This window comes from Chionomys nivalis, chromosome 6, assembly GCF_950005125.1.
Source record: "Chionomys nivalis chromosome 6, mChiNiv1.1, whole genome shotgun sequence".
Taxonomy (NCBI): domain Eukaryota; kingdom Metazoa; phylum Chordata; class Mammalia; order Rodentia; family Cricetidae; genus Chionomys; species Chionomys nivalis.
In genome coordinates, this window is record NC_080091.1 from 40744385 (window position 1) to 40764227 (window position 19843).

General features: G+C 52.6%; 1 protein-coding gene across 1 annotated transcript; it reads right to left on the reverse strand.

Moving 5' to 3' along the window:
• Positions 1 to 178: 178 nt before the first annotated feature.
• Lrpap1 (LDL receptor related protein associated protein 1) lies at positions 179 to 18301 on the reverse strand. Its single transcript, XM_057772982.1, has 8 exons — positions 18043 to 18301; positions 14040 to 14184; positions 10843 to 10964; positions 9918 to 10038; positions 9272 to 9430; positions 6848 to 6930; positions 3288 to 3464; positions 179 to 2180 (listed from the first exon to the last, which is right to left on the reverse strand). Exons 1-8 carry the CDS (start codon positions 18253 to 18255, stop codon positions 2118 to 2120), a joined length of 1083 nt encoding a protein of 360 aa, XP_057628965.1. The 5' UTR covers positions 18256 to 18301; the 3' UTR covers positions 179 to 2117.
• Positions 18302 to 19843: the final 1542 nt, after the last annotated feature.

The window sequence follows — 19843 nt, forward strand, 5'->3', positions numbered from 1 at the left end:
CCACAAATCATCCAGCATCAGTGCCACGCCTCCCCCCATGACTCCTTTCTGCTGCCCCTCCTGCAAGTTCTCACTCACTCTTGGGCCTGGCTGTCTTGTTTTCAACTGTGAGCTACCATGGGCTCATGGGACCTTACCTTTGGGTTGGAATAGGGACACAGGTCATCTTCCCAGAAAGAACACTTTGAAAATTATTTATTGTGTGAGCACAATGTCACAGCCACATGTAGTCAGAAGACAACTTACATGAATCGGTTCTTTCCTTCTACCACACGGTCCCTGGGGACTGAACTTAGGTCACCAGCCTTGGCAGCTGCCTTAACCTGCCAGCCTGAGGACTTTTAGTCACTTTTGCTAGGTGGCAGAGCACTGCCAACCAGAACCACCTCGTCTAGGTTTGTAGCATGAGGTGGTTTCCTTGCCAAGAGTCACTCATCCAGGGAGCAGTGTGTAGGGTCTGACTCCTGAGGATTAGTCAGGAGTAGCCTCCTAATGTCATATCTAGAGGTCAGCTCTCAGGAGCAGGCAGATCCTATGCTGGTCACATCTGCTCCCAGCTCAGCTATGGGCTCTGCACCACTCACACTGAGATGGCTCACTGGGCTCCCACAAACACATTTATATTTCAACACGAGAATGTGGCTTCTGGCTCTAGGGACAGAAACAAACCAGAGTGAAGGCCCCATTTCCTCTTGCATCTGATACCAGGCATTCCCCCTGCAGTTGACTCTGAGCCTGGTGTCTGGGACCCAGCATCATCCTAGGCCCTGAGCTCTGTGTGTCACAGGGGGCCCTTAATGGGTACCTGAGTGTATATCTTGGGCTGAACCAAGAAAGGCAGCGCTGAGACCCTGGTGACAAGCACTTCTCTGGGCAGATAGTTACTAGTTCTGAAAGGGACACATCCTAGGTGGCACGGATAGTGGCACACACTGTGGGGTGAGGGAGCCAGTGTGACATGCTATTCCTTGTTGCTGCTGTCCTTAACCCACAGGCTTCTTGCATGCTGCCCTGGAAGTTTTGCCCATATATGAACAACATCTATGTGTGTTCACTTGTGTATAGGTATACATGTAAGTGTGTGCGCAATCAGAACTGAATGGGTCTTCTCCCATCATGCTCTACTTTTGCTAATTGACTGATACAGCTAGCCAGCTCACCCTGGCTGTCCTCTTTCCCTGCCTCTCAAGTGCTGGGATTGCAGGCAGGCCACCACACCCACTAGGCATTCACATGGTTCTGGAGATCCAAACTCTAGACCCCAAGCTTTCAGGGTAAGCATTTTATTCACCAAGCCCTATCTCCGATGCTGACACTCTCCAACATTGCACTGTTAGGCAGATTTCAACTTTGAGCTGAGATCCAGAAGATCTCGAACCCAAAAGGCCTGATCGTCCAGGATCAGCTGAAGGGGTCAGAGACCCTTCTGGCTACTTTCCTGTGTGAGGGATCAGATACTGAGTCTGGACATGGAAGCCCATCGGGATATTTTGGGAGGCAGAAAATGCCCCTCCCCCTAACCAGCTGGCTTTACCTATGCCATCTTTTTCCTGAAATCTCACCTCTTATGGGCTCTTGATTTAAAACCATCTGGGATTGGGACACTGGGGAAGGAGAGAGCAGTTGTCTGGGGACCAAAGAGAGAGGATGGGGCCTTCAGGCAAATGCTTCAAGTGGGTAGACAAGCCCACCCTCCTCCTTTCATCTGTAACTTACTTGGCCACGGTGCCAGCTCTGACTCAAGTGGACCCAATCCGTCGAGATACCAGGCAAGGACTGGATGGCTCAAAATCCTGCCATGTATTTAAGGACTCCATATATAACATTTCCAGTGACAGATTTACATAATTTCAGTGTAAACTGGGTTGTTGCAGCATGGAGGATAGTCACATCTCATTGGTAGCTGGACCCAAGGCCCTCAACCAGGGGGATGACAGCCACACTTGAAAGAAGTTCATGCCAACCACACAGCAGGATCATACTGATGTGTCCAAATCGCCCTCGCCACATCACTGTGGCCAGCTACACCAGCTACCACAGGTCTGTGCATGCAGATGACAAGCTGGCGGCTCCCGATGTCTTCAAGAGCCTCTTGGGACTGCTGCTGCTGGCTCCTCTCAGAGCTCATTGTGCCGAGCTCTCGAGACCCTGCTGGACAGGTCCTGCAGATGCTTCTTCACCTGTGGAAAGGACACCTGTCAGAGAGGGACAGCAGGGCAAGTCTGCCATTTTATGAGGACACAGTAGACAGCTGAAAACCAACACTAAACACTCTGGCTTACCTTCCCTTACATAACCGTCTAGAGCGCTTCATAAGGAAGATGCAAAAACAAGAGGAATACTAAACAAACAGGGAAGTAGATCATCCCCAAAGGCAATGACTTGTCTGCCCTATTATTTTTAGGAGACCCTGTGATTAGCCGTAAAGACACTGACTCTTCCTCATAGTGGTGGATGACTGCAAGGGGACACAGAGAACTCCATTTCTAACACACGGGCACAGAGAACCTTAGTGGCTTGCCAGGTCAGGACCAGACTTGATCTGTGGTTCCAATGAGTTCTCTCAAAGCGGTGGCTGCTGGTGCTACCCCTCCAGAGTCAGTTGATTCAGGTCTCCAAGCATACCCTGTGACCCCAGCACCTCCAGTCTGTTGTCTAGATTCAAAGGGCCCCTCACACATTGCTACAAGTCCCTTGGCAGCCAGGGGCATCTGAGAATGTGCTCGAATTTTAGCCTTGTGAACCCCCAAATCCTTATAGTAACCACCTCGATGCCCTGAGCCCCAGGGCTTTGAGCTTCCCCGCTCTACATGGAAGCTGCCCTCCTCTTCTGTTGGCACATTTGTGCCACTTCTCAGATTTCACTTCTTTTTGCGTAGCTACCACACGGCACGGCTCAACTTGAGAAGGTGCAGGAGGGGCTTTTCATGATAGCTACAGCCTCAGGTGCTTCTGCCTTAACTAACCCAGAGGCTGCTCCCAAAAGGGCTCCTGGTGACCCCACCACTGGTGCAGGACACCTCAGTCACCTGCAACGTGGCCAGCCTAGGATTCAAGCCCCCATCTCAGAGGGCCAGCAAACAGCTCCCTGTGCCTGGCTGCAACAATGCTTTCCGTCCTGCATGTCTACAGGCATCATGTGTGTTGGCAGTGCCAGCATCTGCCTCACGGAGCACCTGGCCAGTCACAGTTCCCATGGACGGCATCTGAGTTTCCCTGAGTCAGGTCATGTGTCTGAGACCCGATAGGGCTGACTAGGACGGGGTGGAAGGGACGGCGTGCCCCACCTTGTAGCCCAGCTCCTTGGTCTTCTCCTCCAGCAGCACGTACTTCTCCTTGTTGCGGCTGATGTGCTCGGGGTCCCCGATGCTCTCCACGTGCTTCAGCTTCTGGTGGGAAATCTCCAGCTGCTTCTGGTAGTGGTTATGCTTTTCGATTTTGGCCTCGAAGTGCTTGAGCTCCTCCTAGGGGGTGCCAACAACTTAGTCTCCTCCAACACAGAGACCGGAAGTGGCTGTCTCTTGTCCAGCACCGGTTTTGACCACTGCGGGCAACCACCAGGCTGCATACCTGAGAACTGGTACCTGCTTACTGCTAAGAATCTCTGAACGGAATGTCCACAGAACCTGGTGACAGCAGGGACCTTTGTACTCTCATCCCTGGATACCTTCTTTCCCATGCTTACTCTGCTCCCACCTACCACATCTAGATATGCTACCTCTGGGAACATCAGCTGTGCCTGCTGGGCATCCAGCTCCTTCCTGGTTCCATGTATAGGCTGATGCCCAGGTATTAACTTTACCCAAAGGGGCACCGCTGCTGCAGGACACCTCAGTCACCCTGCAGCGAGGCCAGCCTAGGATTCAAGCCCACATCTCAGCAGGCCAGAAAACAGCTCCCTGTCCCTGGCAGAAGTGGTGGGGTCACCAAGAGCCCCTCCTCCAACAGGCTCATCACCTGGTGGTTACCCTGTCTTCTGCCTTCATGAGATCGTGACTGAGGCAGCTTGGATCTTGGAATCGAAAGTCTCTTCTTCCCAGGGCCACAAACTCAACCTCTATGAGAACAGGTTCACGTCCATTTCACTGCCCTGCCTCCCAAGGGCTCCTCTGCCTCTCAAAGGCTGCCTGCTGCTGGCACCTCCCGACTGCTCTCTTTTGCCCCATGGGTCCAGTGCTTTCTGGGAGGTGAGTGGCGGCCTCTAGATGCTCCACCCTGGACTTTGTGAGCACAGACATACTGGAGGAGCCTAGAACTTGGGAGCCTCAAACCTTATAGGTCCCAAGCATGTCCTATCCTACCCTAAACAGCAGCTAACTACTCCACCTCTCAGCCTCCTGCAGCCCTGCCCGCACCTCACACCTTGGTCATCGTCCCTCTCCACACCTCACAGCACAATGCCAGGCCCACCCCACCTCCACCCCGACAGCCAGATACCACACAGGAGGCGCTGAGACTGCTGACGTGGGAGGTGTGTCCATCTGCTACCACTTGGCTGCAGAGGCCAGGGGCAGGAAAGAAAAGGGTCAGGACAAAAACACAAAGGCACTCCAGTATGATGGAAAAGAACAGAGAGCCTGATGCCATTGGAGATCGGCAAGAGATGGAGGCCACAGCAGAAGGCGACATGTAGAGAGCTGTGTGGAGTCACACCTGATGGCTATGTGTAGAGAGCTGCGTGGAGTCGCACCTCATGGTGCTGGCTCCCGCCCTCCGCGATTCCGAAAGCGAGTGCTCTCTGTGATAATCAACTCCTAATATCAACTAGGCCTGAATTATCACGCAATGATCGTCAGCTGCTTACATATGCATGGACCTATGGGCAGTGCCCACCTGGCACTCTTGGGGTTGGTAGCCCATGCCTACTTAAGGGCTGGGAGAGGTTTGCCCTAGGAGAGAGGAAGGAGAGAGGAAAAGAGAGAGAAAGAGAAGGGAAAAGATTGTTGTGAATAAAGTCCTGAAATAAACTGCTTAGCAAGAAGAGCTCCGGTGTTGCGTGTCCTCCTTGCTGGACGAGGGGGACCGCGACAGGTGGTGGCCCGTATGGGGACAAGTGGTGCCGCGTACGGGGGAACCTCCAAACCTCTCCGTGGAGCCCAGAACTTGCTGCAATCAGGGGGTGCACCGGATAATCCTCAGGTAAAGACTGGGGATCCGTGAAAAAAGCGGGTTTTCCACTCTCGCCGGTAGAAGGGAGAGTGGGGGTAATGAGAGCCACGACCAAAGTGGACGGTTTAAAGTAAAAAATAAAAGGAAGAATGGGATTTTAGAATGGGCGCTTCAACATCACATCTGATTTTTCTGGCTCTCAACGAGCTGTTACGGAGCGCATTGGAAAGATTTTTGACTGAATGTGACACAATTGCTTCTTGGTTTGTCGTCTCTGGCAATCTTAATGTGTCATCCTGGGACAAGCTTGGTAGAGATCTGAATTTTGCCGCGGAACAAGGTACGCTAAGGAAGGGAGTTAAATTCATGTGGTTTGAATTACCGAGACCTCCTGAGTTTGCAGTGGAGTGTGAGCAGCTGTGGCTCCAAGGCCAAGGAGCTCCAGGTGGCTCCAAGGCCAAGCAGCACCGAGGGTCTGTGAAGCTGCAAACACCCAGGACCTGCCTTGAGGACCAACAAGGCCAGAACGCTAGGCCACTCCCAGCGTGTGCCTCAGGGCATAGAAGCACAGCACAACTGTGATAAGATCTGTTGGCCTGGACCTCTGTCCCTGCCCCGGGCAACAGGCCAAGACGGAGCTATCCCACCCCATGGGGTCAGGGCTGTGGCTTGTACCTTCCAGCTTCATGGGGAGGTAGAGTCTCCGCCTCTCCCCAGTCTCGCTGCCAGGACCTGCATCTGAATATGGCTGAAAATGGCAGTAGGAATGCAACGTCCCCGCTCAGCAGGAAGTAGCCAGAGAGATTGACAACGTCCAAATTCCCTAAGATAATTTAAGCGGGGCTCCTGCAGAGCAGCAAGCCTGCTTCCCTGAGTTCCGCTCCACTCCGTGCACCAGTCTGGACCCAGAACGAATGCAGCTGGGGCAGAAAGGCAGCTGGAGCAGATCTTTGCTAGGTGGCTGTGGTGGAAGGCACATTGCCTCAGCCCAGTTGGTACCTAGCCTGGCGGATGCCACAGCAGTGCCAAGAATGCAGCATATGGTCACTTAGCAGAAGCAGGATCAGCTGAGCTGCTAGAGAAGCCAAAGAGGTGCACAAGGAGAAGGTGTCTTCCATGCACTCAGCTGACAAGAATGAATGTGCCACGGGGGTATGGCAGCTGGGGTATGTTAAGAGAGGCAAGTCCATACCCTAGTCTGTCAGACATTTCTATCCATCCGAGGCTGTGTGTGACCAGCCTCAATATGACTCATGCAGCTAATCTGTCTAAAGAATTGTCTAGATATCTTTTAGGTAATTGGTCTGGTGAATTCAAAAACAAATGGAAAAACTGCGGATGACGATTACAACTGCAGATTCCACACGCATGGATACCAGCCTGGCAGAAGGACTATCCTCCTGGATCACTCCATGGATCATCTGAAGGAGTGGGCGGGAGTAGGAGCCCTAACAGGCTTAATGGTGCTTGCCTCCCTGGTATGCCTGTGGTGCATTTGTCCCATAAGGGTTTCACAGCATCGCAATGCAGTTATGATCATTCAGGCCTTCACGGTCATTGAAGCAGGACAGTCCCCTCAAGCTTGATTATCTATATTTGAGCACAGGATGCGAGGCTTGCGCACTGCACTTGAGGTAAGCATACATCAGCCTCAAGAAGAGCAAGTCTGATTGCATGTTTTCCTTGCTGGACGAGGGGGCTGTGACAGCGACACAGCTTTGCCACCCAGTTCCCTTACCCGGAATGACTCCAGTTCCTTCTCAGTGAAGTTGGCGGTCTGGGCCAGGTCCCACAGATCTATCACTCGGGGCTCTTCAAACTCTGCAAGAGAGCAAGGGGTTGTCTGTTTGGGTAGGCCGCCGGGCAGGACACACCTGGTGTTGGGGGCCCACGTGGCCTGTCAGCCCGAGGGAATAGTGTGTGTATTGCATCTTGGGAGCACTAAGTACCTGGTCTGTGCTCACAGCTCCAGCTTAGATGTAACCTCACTACCTCAAGTGATGGGGTCACATCTCCGAGACTCAGAATCACCTGCCACACCTGGCCAGTACCATCAGCACGCCCCTGGCTGCCTCTGAGGTTGAGAGTGAGGGAGAGCAGGGGTGTGATAGAATCATGAAAACCAGCTGGGCATTGGGGAGGGCTGAGAGTCACTGAGTTAAGGCTGGGGTTTGGCCATTCACCTTCTAAGCTCCCAAGAACCTTTGATGTCAACGCACCTCTGATGTAAATAGCCATCCAGCAAGGCTCCCTGGCCTCTGGCTACCCCCGAGTCACAGCAGAAGATCCTAGTCTTCCACAGGGCCCTTCCTGTCTAGGACCCAAGGGAACCCTGGTTTTCCTGGGAGTGTAGGGGTTGGGAACAGGCAGGCCAGGGAGAAGTGAAGGGACTGTCTGGATGTTCCCTAGGAGATAGCTCATGTGGTGCTGCAGAATATTTGTTTAACTATGTAAAGATGTGTTGCTGTCTTACCTTGCCTGCCTAAGGCACCTGATTGATCTAATAAAAAGCTGAATGGCCAGTAGTGAGGGAGGAGGTCCAGGCAGGACGTCCTAGCAGAGTAAGAGGAGGAATTTAGGTTGAGGGGGGTGGGGAAGAAGGAAGAAAGAAAAAGGGATGCCAGGGGCCTGGCAGCCAGACATGGAGGAAGCAGGAAAGTAGAAAATACAGAATGAAAGAAAGGTAAAAAGTCCCAAGGCAAATGTAGATGAGAGAAACAGGTTAAATTAAATTAAAAGAGCTAGTGGGACAAGTCTAGGCTAAGGCTGAGCACTCATAATTAATAACAAGATTTTTTTTTTTTTTTTTTTTTTTTTGGTTTTTCGAGACAGGGTTTCTCTGTAGCTTTGGAGCCTGTCCTGGAACTAGCTCTTGTAGACCAGGCTGGCTGGGATTAAAGGCGCTTGCCACCACCGCCCAGCAATAAAGATTTATTTTTATTTATTTATTATGTATGTATACATTGTTTTGCCTGCATGTATGCTTGCATACCAGAAAAGGGCAGCAGATCTTATTACAGATGGTTGTGAGCCACTATGTGGTTGCTGGGAATTGAACTCAGGACCTCTGGAAGAGCAGCCAGTGCTCTTAACCTCTGAGCATCTGTGTCTTTATTTGGGAGCTGGTTGGTGCCCCAAAGAAAAAAATTCCAACTACAGGGTGGGATTGTGGTTAGAGAAAGGGGTGACATCCACACATTGACCATGGCCAGACTCTCCGGCACAGTCCCACTAACCCAGCAACAGTACCTCACAGCTGGCCTACAGGTAGACTGGTCACCTCCACAGCAAGCAGTCTTGGGATAGGGTGCTATGATTTCATAACAGGCCTTAAGCCCAGCCCAACCTCGCCTGCAAGGCCTTGCAGGGGCTGCCCCAGAAGGAGGTTCTGCCTGGGCCCACGCTATCTAAGGCTGTGCAAGCAGGACTTTGTCCATGGCTGGTAACTGCCCCATGTTTATGGATGAAACCAGGCACTCGCTGCAAGGATGGACAGCAAGTCTTGCCCTAACACTTGTAAGTCCCGAGAGGGTGGACTGTCCCTGCAGCAGAAGCCGTCATCCTGCTTGTGGCCTCCACTGGCAAGGGGATGGGGAGACGGTCCTGTATGAGACTAAAATGGAAACAACAGCCTGGATGGGGCCAACTAGAGGGCCATTTTGCTATCACTTCAAACCAAATTTGGTGATAGGGCTGAGGGTCGGCCCAGACATTTTAAAAAAAGTTCACCTTTGTTTTTATGTGTATGAGTGTTTTGTCTGCATGTACGTCTACTTATCACAGCCATAATAGTGTTCACGGAGGCCAGAAGAGGGCATCGGCTCACCTGGGACTGCAGTTACAGATGGTTATGAACAGCCATGTTGGTGCTGGGGACAGAACCTGGGTCCTCTGGAAGAGACCAGTGCTCTTAATCACTGATTCATCCCTCCAGTTTCTGGCCCAGACATTTATACTACAGCTACAGGAAGTGGGGCCCAGGACAGGCCACTCTAACACAGACAAGGACTGAGTTTGACAAGTCTCCCGGCAGTACTGAGTCTGTGTACCTGTCCCCTGTCCACTAAACATGTATTTATCCATTGCCCTCGTCAGACAGAAGCAGACAATTCCCCCATCAGGCATCAGCAGGTATAAAGACCACACAGGGACAAGGGCTTACCAGTGGTGGGGCTGTAGCCCTGGTGGCTGACCTTCCGCAGGCGGTCCAGGCCCTGGTTGATACTCCGCAGCCTGTCCTTCAGCTCCCCATGCTTGCTGCTCAGGGCCTCACTCTTGATGTGGCTCATGTCAGAGGGATTGAGGAGGTTCTCATAACCTTCTGTGGAGTGGACGAGACATAGAATGTCTGACAAGGACTTCCCTGCAGGCCTGAGGTCCTAGGGGCCAAGATGGCCCTGAGCCCATCCACTGGGTCACGCCTCTGCAACCCTCAGTGCTGGCTGAAGGTTGTGCTTTCTCACACAGACATCTCAGGGTGAATGTCTCAGTATCTATACCCAAGGGCCCGCCCCAGGGACCTCCGAGGCCCTCAATGGCTCCAACTTTCTCAGGTCCCATACTTGGCAAGGTCTTATCAGTCAGAAGTGGTGGTGGCTGGCTTGTGTCAGAGGTAGCTTGCTATGTCAGGGTGCCTCAGCGACCCCAGAAGCAACCTTTCATCTGTGCGGCCGTACTGGCCTTACACAACTGGTACAAAACCCATCTGCGTTCATGAACATGGGTGGAAACATGAGGAAATTGTCCCCTCCCCACGATAACCCTCGGGAACTGTGGAACCTGCTCAGCTCAGGTGGGCGTGGAGGTACCTTCAGCTCTGCTCGGTGTGTCTAGCAGCACATTGTACTCGTGGATCTTCTCCTTGTGGTGCAGAAACTCCCGCCACAGCTTGTCCAGCTCCTCACTGGAGAATTTCCCTGATGTCTTTGCCTAAGAGGAAAGGGCCTGGCGTGACCACGCCTGTCCTGTCAGTAGCACACCCCAGGGAGTTCAGGCGCCTGCCAGCAGGCCTTGCTCCAGGGCAAAGAGCTTGGGGCTGTTCTCATCCTCTGCAAGCCTTGTGACCCTCTACTAGGTGCGCCAGGAAAAGAAAAATCAAATTGGACGCTCCGCTCCTGATGTGATGGGTTGTGTCCCTTTTCCTTGATGTCCCCAGATTTGACAGGGTGGTCAGTGAAGGGAGAGGCAGAACCCTGGGGAAGGTACCTGTGTCTGCTTAATTCTTGTAGCTGTGTGGATGGTGAGGACAGCAGGGACCAGATCAGTGTAACCCCAGACAGGCTACTTCAGAAGCCGGACCCAGTGAGCTGGTGGCACTGAACCACTGCCATGCCCCAGTGCCTGCCCACACTTGTGCTCTCTGCTTAGGTTTGCACCCAAAGCTAAGATGGACCAGACCCAACCAACACTGCCCACCTCCCCCATCACAGGAAGAGCCCACACCAACAGGGCCCCTTTCCTAACTAAGCACAGAAAAGCGGGACCACAGGCCAGAAACAGACAAACAGCAGCCTGACCAGACACCTGTGTGATTTAGCCACACTCTGTGAAGAGCCTGTCTAACGCCTGCGGTCCTGACAGCTAGGAGCAGTGGAGAAGTCCCAGGTTGACCAACTAGGACAACACAGATCATGTCCCATAGAGAGAGAGAGAGAGAGCACCCACAGTCCTACATCTTAACTCTGTAGACAGTCGGTTCAAGTTCAAAGGTAAGGGGGAAAAGGCAAGTGGTACCTTGTGCCACAACTTTTCCAGCCTGGGGTCCCCCAGCTCATCCTGGATGTCTTCATTGAGTGCGTTGCCGTGCACCATCTGGGTGTCCTTCCTCCCATCCAGTCCATACCTGGCCAAGATGACTAGAGAGGGGACATTGGATTTTTATTGGACAGTTTCCCAAGACAGGGAGGAGCTGCCACAGGAGCCAGAAGGTGAGTCTGCTCATTTTCTAGAAGATTCCTTCCACCCCTCTCCTAAGTGACCACACAAGATCTGGGGAGACTATGCATCAGGTCAGGTACTCAGGTCCTGGGCATAACTTTAGACATCCTGGGCTCCACCATAAACAACCTCTGCTTGAGCCTTCCTGAATTGGGAGCTCATGGGCAGGGAGGGTGTGGCCTGATGTGTAGAATTTTAGGACCGCATCTTGATGCTACCACTTCTGGCATACGCCAAACCCCCGCAAAAGCCAGCAGAGAACAGTCTCCTGGGTATCAGAATGATGGCATCTAGCCTCTGAGGTGCCCAGGCTCTGTGCATACCCACACCACAGCCTCTCTATTCCGGAGGACTTGACACTTCTTGTCACCAACACACAACAGGGGCAAGTCAGCCAGCTGACTTCAAAATGCCTGTCCTCTAACTTCCATGCCCTCGCCAGACAGGCTACCATGGAACTCACATGCCGTGAGCAGCCAACCATAAAGCCTTAACTTAGAGGGTTTGCTTGTCTCTTCAGGGCAGACACTCCTAGGCCTAATTTTCACTTAGCTGTGGGGATCGGCCCCCTCACCTGTAACCCTGTCTTTAGAAAGGGCACAGAATCTCTGTTGTGTTACCCTAGTGTATCTAAGTTGGCGACACACCGATCCCAGCATTCCTTTCTTTGGGGCCCTACAACTCTCACTGGGCAGTTCGAAATGGCACTGTGGCCTCCACGTTCTAGTAGATCAGTTGGCAAATACATGGCTAACACGCAGCCCCCATCCCGTTCCGTCTGCTGGGGTCTGCTTTCAGTCATGGCCAGCCAGGCAAAGGGCCCCTGTTGCTCAGTCTGTACCTGTCTTTGAGGGCTTTCTACCCTCTTCACAGGCCTAAGAACTATGGTACCTCATTCTGCCTGGAAGCTGGGATAATGTGTTGTGAGGCACACATACCTACTGCCCAGTCTGTGAGCACATGGCCTTGCTCCAGTCACAATCCCTCTATAGCATTCTCAGTGACCATGTCACTTCTACTGACAGGTCAGGAGGCGTCCGTGGGCAGACACTGTGGGTACATACACTATGACTTGATCTGGAGTCTAACCTAGACCATACAAAGCTATTTTATAAGTGGACAGCAGCTGGTACCTGCAAGCCCTGCTCTTGGGAGGCTGAGGCAGGAGAATTGCTTAAGTCTTGGAGTTCGGGGGCAGCCTGGGCAACATGGTAAAATCAGTATGCTCAGATGCCTCTGAGCCTCAGAAAGCCGGTACCTGGTATCGCCTCTACAGCTTTGCTGCCCAGCCCAAGCCTGCTCATTGCTTGCCACCATGGAAAAGAGCTGTCTCTGTCACCCTCAACCTGGGTAACCCTGGTGCCTGAGCTGGGTCGGGATAGGAGAGGAGCTTGGGCTCTATCAGACTCGGGCCCATAAACAAATTGCTCAAGACCGTTCAGAAGAGGTCTCACATAGTTCTCTGCAATGTCCAGGCCCAGTGTGGAGTGAGGTAGCCCTGGCACTGATAGAGTGCATGTCCCCGAACAGATCAGCAGGATTGCTGCCCCGTAGGATGAGTCCATGCAGGGTTTTGCACAAGAGCTGAGGGTCTAGATGAGGCCGCTTCCATGAGACTAGGATTGTTCTGGCCCAGGGTGGAGCTGGTTCTAGCTTGGAGGTCTAATGCCTCCCTCAAGTGATTACCGGCAGTGTCTGCTTCTTACCCCCAGGTTCTGGGTCTGCACTCTGCACTCTGGTCCTCTAGGTGAGGGGCCAGCACTGACCATGACTTGAGCAGTGAAAGGAGGGGCCCGCATGGACCACAGCCAGAGGTAGGAAGCCTCAGTAAACACCCACCTACCAAGCATTTAGAAGAGGCAGCTTCAGATGTCAACTCCAAGACCTGTTAAGTCTGCTGCCAGGCCACCCGCACCAGTGAGAATAAACCATCGCCTAAGTAACCCTGCCCTACCTGAGTTGTGAGCCTCCCTCTGCCAAGCTGGAAGAACACTAGATAGCCAGAGGATGGTCACTAGCCCACTTCCTTAGAACATCTGTATTCCTCTATCTCTGTCTGAGCCCACCCTCATCTCTGTAGAGCTGGCTGCCTACTTCCTTCTGGCAGCTCCCGGCCTCCTTTCCTGGGGGACCAGCTCCACATCAGGCCTGAGGCAGGGACTCTGAGGGCTACTTCTGAAGAAGCTGCGTGTATGAACGTTGGGTACAGTTCAGTTGCTTATGCCAGTCAACAATAACTCCACCCACCCTGCGCTCCAGTGGTGGGTACTCCACTCAGTTTGGGTCATGCCTCAGTTGAGGCAGCATATGCTCAGGTCATGTGGGAAGCGGTGTTAGCTCAAGGAGTGGGGGTATGGTAGGTGGGGCTAGAACCCCACTGCCCAGGGCATGCAGAAAGGTTATTAGCCAGTCTGCATGCTATGTTCTGAATGCCACAGGGTGGTGCACGATGAACCCAACTCTTCCTATTAGTGCCTGACTGCGGGCTGAGGGCGTTGGAGGGGTGGCAGAGGAGAATTCAAGTGGAGCAGTCACAGCCTCCTCCAGACCTAAGGATGCACACTGCACGGGACACGTGAGAGCTTTGCCCACCTTCAACGTCCACAAGGAGATGCTCACAACCCTGCCTGGCCAGCACAGTCCATTCTGAAACCAGACCTGCTTCCTTAGCTGACTGACAATATCCTATATCCCGTTCCTGGACAAACAGCTCCAGAGCCGTTGGTTGCTTGGGCACCAGTGTGTCAAGTCCCCAGCCCTAACTCCCTCCCCACATTCAGAAAGCTGCAGAGACTTTTGACCATGACCCAGGTGATCTGTCCTCAGATGGGCCACCTCGCAGGCTGTACTGACTGTTCCAACAGCCCCCTCCCTCAGCCTGGCCCAGGGGCTGTGGTTGCACCCGCTGAGAGCAGGAATGGGGGCTGTGGTTGCACCCGCTATGAGAGCAGGAATGGGGGCTGTGGTTGCACCGCTATGAGCTAGGAAGGTACCGTTGAGGTTGTGGATCAGCTTTGCTTCTTTCTCCCCATCCTTGTCCAAGCCTTCCACCTTCAGTTTCTTCCAGTTGAGTTCGTCCCTTTCTTGTATCTTCAGGTCAGAGTGGAGCTCAGCCAACTTCACAGGAGACAGATGAAGCTGCCCAAGACAGAAGCAACAGGAGATAAGCTACTGTGTGACAGACATGAGCAACAAACCTGGGGGCATTCGGAGTGCGCAGGGCTGGAGGTTGCAGACAGACACAAGGATTTCAAAGACTGAGGCCCTATGTCAGGAACCCAGCTAGAGACACAGTAGAGCAAGGTCTGGAAGTCGCGGGGCCAGGTAAGAAGCTCACAGCTGTTAGCAGCCTCCTGCAGCAGGGCACCGCACCTTCCTATCCTGACACTGGTAAAGGGTACACCAGCCAAGCACTGACTCGGTGAAGAAATGGCGACTTCTTACAATAAGTATGAGAAGAAAAAGAACCACCAGAGTAGAAGACAGAATTTACACATATCTTTCTAATAATATTTTAATTTTTTTTTCTTTTGGTTTTTCGAGATAGGGTTTCTCTGTAGCTTTGGAGCATGTCCTGGAACTAGCTCTTATAGACGAGGCTGGTCTCGAACTCACAGAGATCTGCCTGCCTCTGCCTCCCAAATGCGGTATTAAAGACGTGTGCCACCACCGCCCAGCCTTAATTTTTTATTTTTTTTGAGGTACTAGGACTGTCCAGTCCTTTAAGAAACAAGCCCTGCCCCCCCCCACACACACACACTGCTGAGGCAAGTAGATCTTCCTTCTGCTCCTAGTCTGAGCTCTTTTCTTTTCCGTCTCTCTCCCAAAGAGGTAGCTGCTGCCGTGGCTCCTCTCCTACCCTCCTCCTTCTCTCTCTCCCCGCTCTTCTCCCTTCTCCCCTTTCTTTTTCCCTTCCATAACACACTAAATAAATAACCAACCTCACTCTGCATGGCGTGCCTATCTGCCTCTGTCTCTCACCCAGGGGCTGCGGCTCCTCATGGGACTGGCTGCCCCACCAAGTTCTCTCACCCGCCACGTGGCTCCCTGCCTGGGACCCGGCTGCCTTTGTGTCCCGCCCTGGTCTCATGGCCCGCTGCCCACTGCCGCCACTGGGGGACCTACAGCGTTTTATTTTTAACCATAACACCCAGATCCAGGGCCTTGTTCATACTAGACATACTACCACAGAGAGATCCTGTCCAAAAAAAAAAAAAGAAAAAAAAAGAGTCGGGCAGTGGTAGTTCACGCCTTTAATCCCGCACTTGGAAGGCAGAGGCTGGTGAACTCTGAGTTCAAGACCAGCCTGGTATACAGACCAAGTTCCAGGCCAGGCTCCCAGGGGACCTGAGAAGTCAACTCCTGTCATCTGAATACTGGCAGTTCTATGAGTGTGAACAACTGGGTTTCTGGGAGTGTGTAGCAACCTGCAGAGGTTTCCCTACCCCAACTCCAGGGACAGTCCTTTGCTCTCCACACTGCCGGGAGTCTTCATCTTGCAACACACTAGGCACGTCACAGCACTGAGTCAGGATGGATGTGCCCTTAGTCCCTGAACGGCTCACAGCTCATCCTAAGCATGTCTATGAAACAGGAACTGGGTAATACCAGAGTCAGGGCATGAAGGCTAGTCTGGCATGAAGCAATGAGCCTCCCCTCCAAGTTTCAAATTGCTCAATCTCACAAGATGGAGGTGGGTTCCATGCCTCTGCAGAACCCTCCCGTAGCCCACTCCACTCCCTGGGGTCTCAAGGAGACCTCGGGTCTTCCAAAGGCTGGAAATGGAGTGAGGCTCACAGCTCTGCCACACTTTCTTTGGCTTCATATGCGATAAACTATATTCCATTCACTACTCTGTAGTTTTGTGTTTGGAAAACAAAGAAAGAGACTTTAAAGGTTAAAACCTCCCGGATGGTGAAGGAAGATCATTGGGAACCAGAGACAACCTGGGAAGGACCTAAGTGAGGACCAATTTACCTAAAGCAGTGGGGTTGGGCACAGAAGAGACAGCACTGATAACCATCTCCTCCTGAAGGAACAGAAGGCCAATTCCAAATGTTTACATGAAAGATAAGAGCCTGGTGCTATGCCCCTAAGCAGAGGAATTAGCAGCTGGAAGCCTCTGTGTCTAGAAAGAAAAGTGGCTATACTCAACCTGTGTCCTTAAGGCCTAGGCTCTTTGGAAGTGGGGAGTAGACACAAGACATCCTAAAAGGGAAAGCCACCTGGAAAACTGTCCCTCTCTGGTTAGCAGAAAATCCCCTTATTGCAGAACTTTAAGACTAGAGGGCTGGAAGGACAGGCAGCCCAAGGCCTAGACAGATGAGGAGAGCAGCCATCCTAGCAGTGACAAGGAGCTGGGGACAATGAGGAAAGCCATAACCTGATGCCGCAACAGATCAGTGGGCACGGCAGGGAAGGACACGAACCACATAGGCACAGATGAGGACAGGTGACCTGCCACAGTAGGTCTGAGAAAGTACCTGGACATGCAGGTGGAGGACTTGGGGGCCAGCTTCTGAGCAAAAGGGGATCCCAGGATCGATGCGCACCGGACTGTATTTCCCCAGCAGTCCTTGACTCTATCAGACTAGTGTGTCAGGGCCGCTCTCCTCATCCCGGGTAATCCCAGGTGCACACATGGTGTTCCTAACAGTGGGGACACAGCGACAGCTGTCGGGGACAGCGGGCCTTTTACTCTAGATGGTTCCCATTGCCCTGATGCTCTTCTCGCACCCCCCACCCTCACCCCTAGCTGTGCTCCTGGCCTGTTTGTCCAGGGAGCTGAACTGCTTCTTCAGGAGCAAACCTGTGCAAGCTGGACACTGCAATTGTCCTGCTCCGGCCGCAGCACCTCAAAGACACTGGCTGGGCCTCAAGCTGGACCCTGTGGCAGTTAAGGAAGGGCCAGTGGAGCAGCTACACAGGAGGTACCACGCCCCTGGCCCCAGAAGTCAACCTCCCAACTATCTCTCTGCCCTAATCCTCCAGGGCCAAAGTTTCTCCACAGCTTTCTTTTAAAACTCACTCTTCAGCCAGGCGGTGGTGGCGCACGCCTTTAATCTCAGCACTCGGGAGGCAGAGGCAGGCGGATTTCCATGAGTTTGAGGCCAGCCAGGTCTACAAGGTGATAGGCTCCAAAAGCTATTGAGGAACCCTGTCTCAAAAAAAAAAAAAAAGAAAAAAAAAGAAAAAAAAAAGACAAAAAGGACAAAAAACTCACTCTTTGTTTGCAAATTATTTACTTTCCTCCCAACCTCAGGAATGTTCAAGCTCAGGGCTAAAGTGCAATCCTCCTCAAACTAGAGAGAAAGATTCTGTGGCCCTGAGGGTCTATTTATAAATACCAAAAACAAAAGCCCAAGGACTTGTTTAGAGTCACAATCAGGGAGGGGACCCAAGTTCCAGGTCAGCCCTCAGGCTATCTCCATTCCAAAAGGAAGAGAATCAGATAAAGCTGTCAGCAGACTCAGATTCAGGCCTTCTCCAGGTCTGTGGAGTATCTGCCTGGTGTTAACCCCTCACCCCCTTGGGAAAGGGTCCACTGAGACTTCTGCTGTTTCAGTTCGGTCACCTCTCAGGTCACCTGCTCTTCTTTCCATGGGGAGAATACAGAGAAAAGAAAAGGCTTACAAGCCAGACCCCAGGTAGAAAGCGCCCAGCTACCTCCATCTGAATAGCTGGCTCTGGAAAATTGGATTTCCGGACAGAGGGATCTGGGGTGCACAGCTAGAAAGAGTAAGCATCATTCATTCTTTGGGGTCCCCAGCTACGCTAAAGGCAACTACAGCCCCATACGATCAGCACCAAGTTCCTCTTGGGCCTTTGGGTCTCTCCTTATTTTGAAGTCAGGGTGACCCACCTGCCACTTAGGGGAGGCAGTCAAAGGGTAGCTCCCCCCCCGGCCCAGAGCCCACGCCGGCCTTTTGACCAGGGGTCCACTCTCCTTTGCACAAGCAGCTCCTCACCCCCAGTCCCTGCATTTTCCCTGCTTACCCGCTGGGCCTTCTGCCATAGCTGGTTCATCTTCTCCATGCGGAACTCCTCCCCGGGCTCGCGCTTGGCGACCATCTCGGGCTCGTTCTTCTCCCGCGAGTACTTGCCGCCATGGCCGGCGATGGGCTGGGGCACGAGCAGCAGCGGCAGGAACAACAGCACCCACAGCTGAAGCCGAGGCAGCGTAGAGACTCTGTTTTGTCGCGGCGCCATCTTCCTCTGCAGAGCCAGAGTCTCGCCGACTGACAGGCCTGGGCGCGTAGGACCGCCCCATAGCCCCGCCCACCAAATAGGCCCACCTCCAGACCCCGCCTCTCTCCTTTCCCCGACCCCGCCCACCTCCAAGCCCTTTCCACCGCCTGCAGAGAGCAATGGTCCCAGCGCGTTTCCATGCTCTCGGCCTGGGGCTGCGGCTTGCAGAGCTCATCAGCCAGGCTTCTGATCTCTTCCAAGGAGGGAAAGCTGGGAAAGTCGGGCCCTGCTGTCGAACTGGGGGTGCACCCTCTTGCACTGTCTCGCTTCTCATTTAATCATGCAAGAAGTGCGGTGGGAGACGGTTTTGCCCTTCGACTCGGGAGCAGCTATCTCAGCTTAGTCTTTGGGACACATCCCAGACGCTTCCCCCTCCTCGTAGTTTCTATTTGAAAGGCTTTGTACCCGTGCCTAGTTTCCTCCCACCTGCAACCCTAAAGAAAATCCAGTGTACAGAATGAGGCGTGGCCAACCTGTTGGGGGCGTGGCCTGGCCTGGGGACAACCTGGTGCTTAAGGTCCTAGAGTCTCCTGCAGGCATGAACACAGTTTAGCACCCAGGAGATGCAGGCAGAATAGTCATCTTGTGAGGATAGCCCAAAAGGGTCTCCAATGGGGAGGGACATAGAGATAAAAGGGAAGGGATCTTTGGGGGATTCAGTGTTTATTATTATTTTAATTTTTAATTTGTTTTGTTTTGTTTTGTTTTAAGCCGTATCTTGTGTTTTCCCAGCAAGGCTTCAGGATGCCTGCAACCCTGGCGATTTACCGACGTTGGCACTTGTTTTCTAAGATTTTGTTGTGTTTTTCAAACAGGGTCTCACTATGTAGCTCTGGCTATTCTGGCACTAACTACGTAGACCAAGCTGGCCTTAAACTCATAGAGATCCATCGGCCTCCACCTCCCAAGAGCTGGGAGTAAAGGCGTGCATCACTATGACTGGCCTCAAGTATCTCCCCTTCAGATAGGAGAAGGGATTTTGTTTGGGGACTTTTTGGTCTTGTTTTTTGAGATGAAACAGGATCTCACTCGGTAGCCTTGGAACTACATAGACCAGGCTGGCCTTGAATTCAAAGAGATCCATCCTTATCTACCTCCCAGATCTTAAGGGCAGTCACCAGAGTTATTTTTTTCCAGTTGGCTCAGAAAAGAATAAGTCAGTATCTAGTCCTCTATTTTGTTGACTCCCAGCTGCTCACTGGGCTAATGTTTAATGTACTACCCTTGCTTCTTTGCTCAGATTAGTGTAACTGTAACAAGCCTGGCAATGCATGCAGGTCCCGGAGGACAGATTCATCTTGCTTGCCCTTGCTACAGTCTACACTCTACAGATGCACTCCAGGTGGTGATTTGGAGCCAGGCCTCTTACCTTCACCACAGTTTCTAAGACAGCCTCCCACAGACAGAGGGAAGTGGTTGGTAGGCTAGCTATGTTACCCCTGCTCAGACTTCACCTCTGGAATCCTTATAGGCTGGGAACAGTGTGTTCTGAGAGGAAGGAAAGCTATGGGCTTTTGTCTTAGTCTGAAGAGAATCCACAGAGATGGGT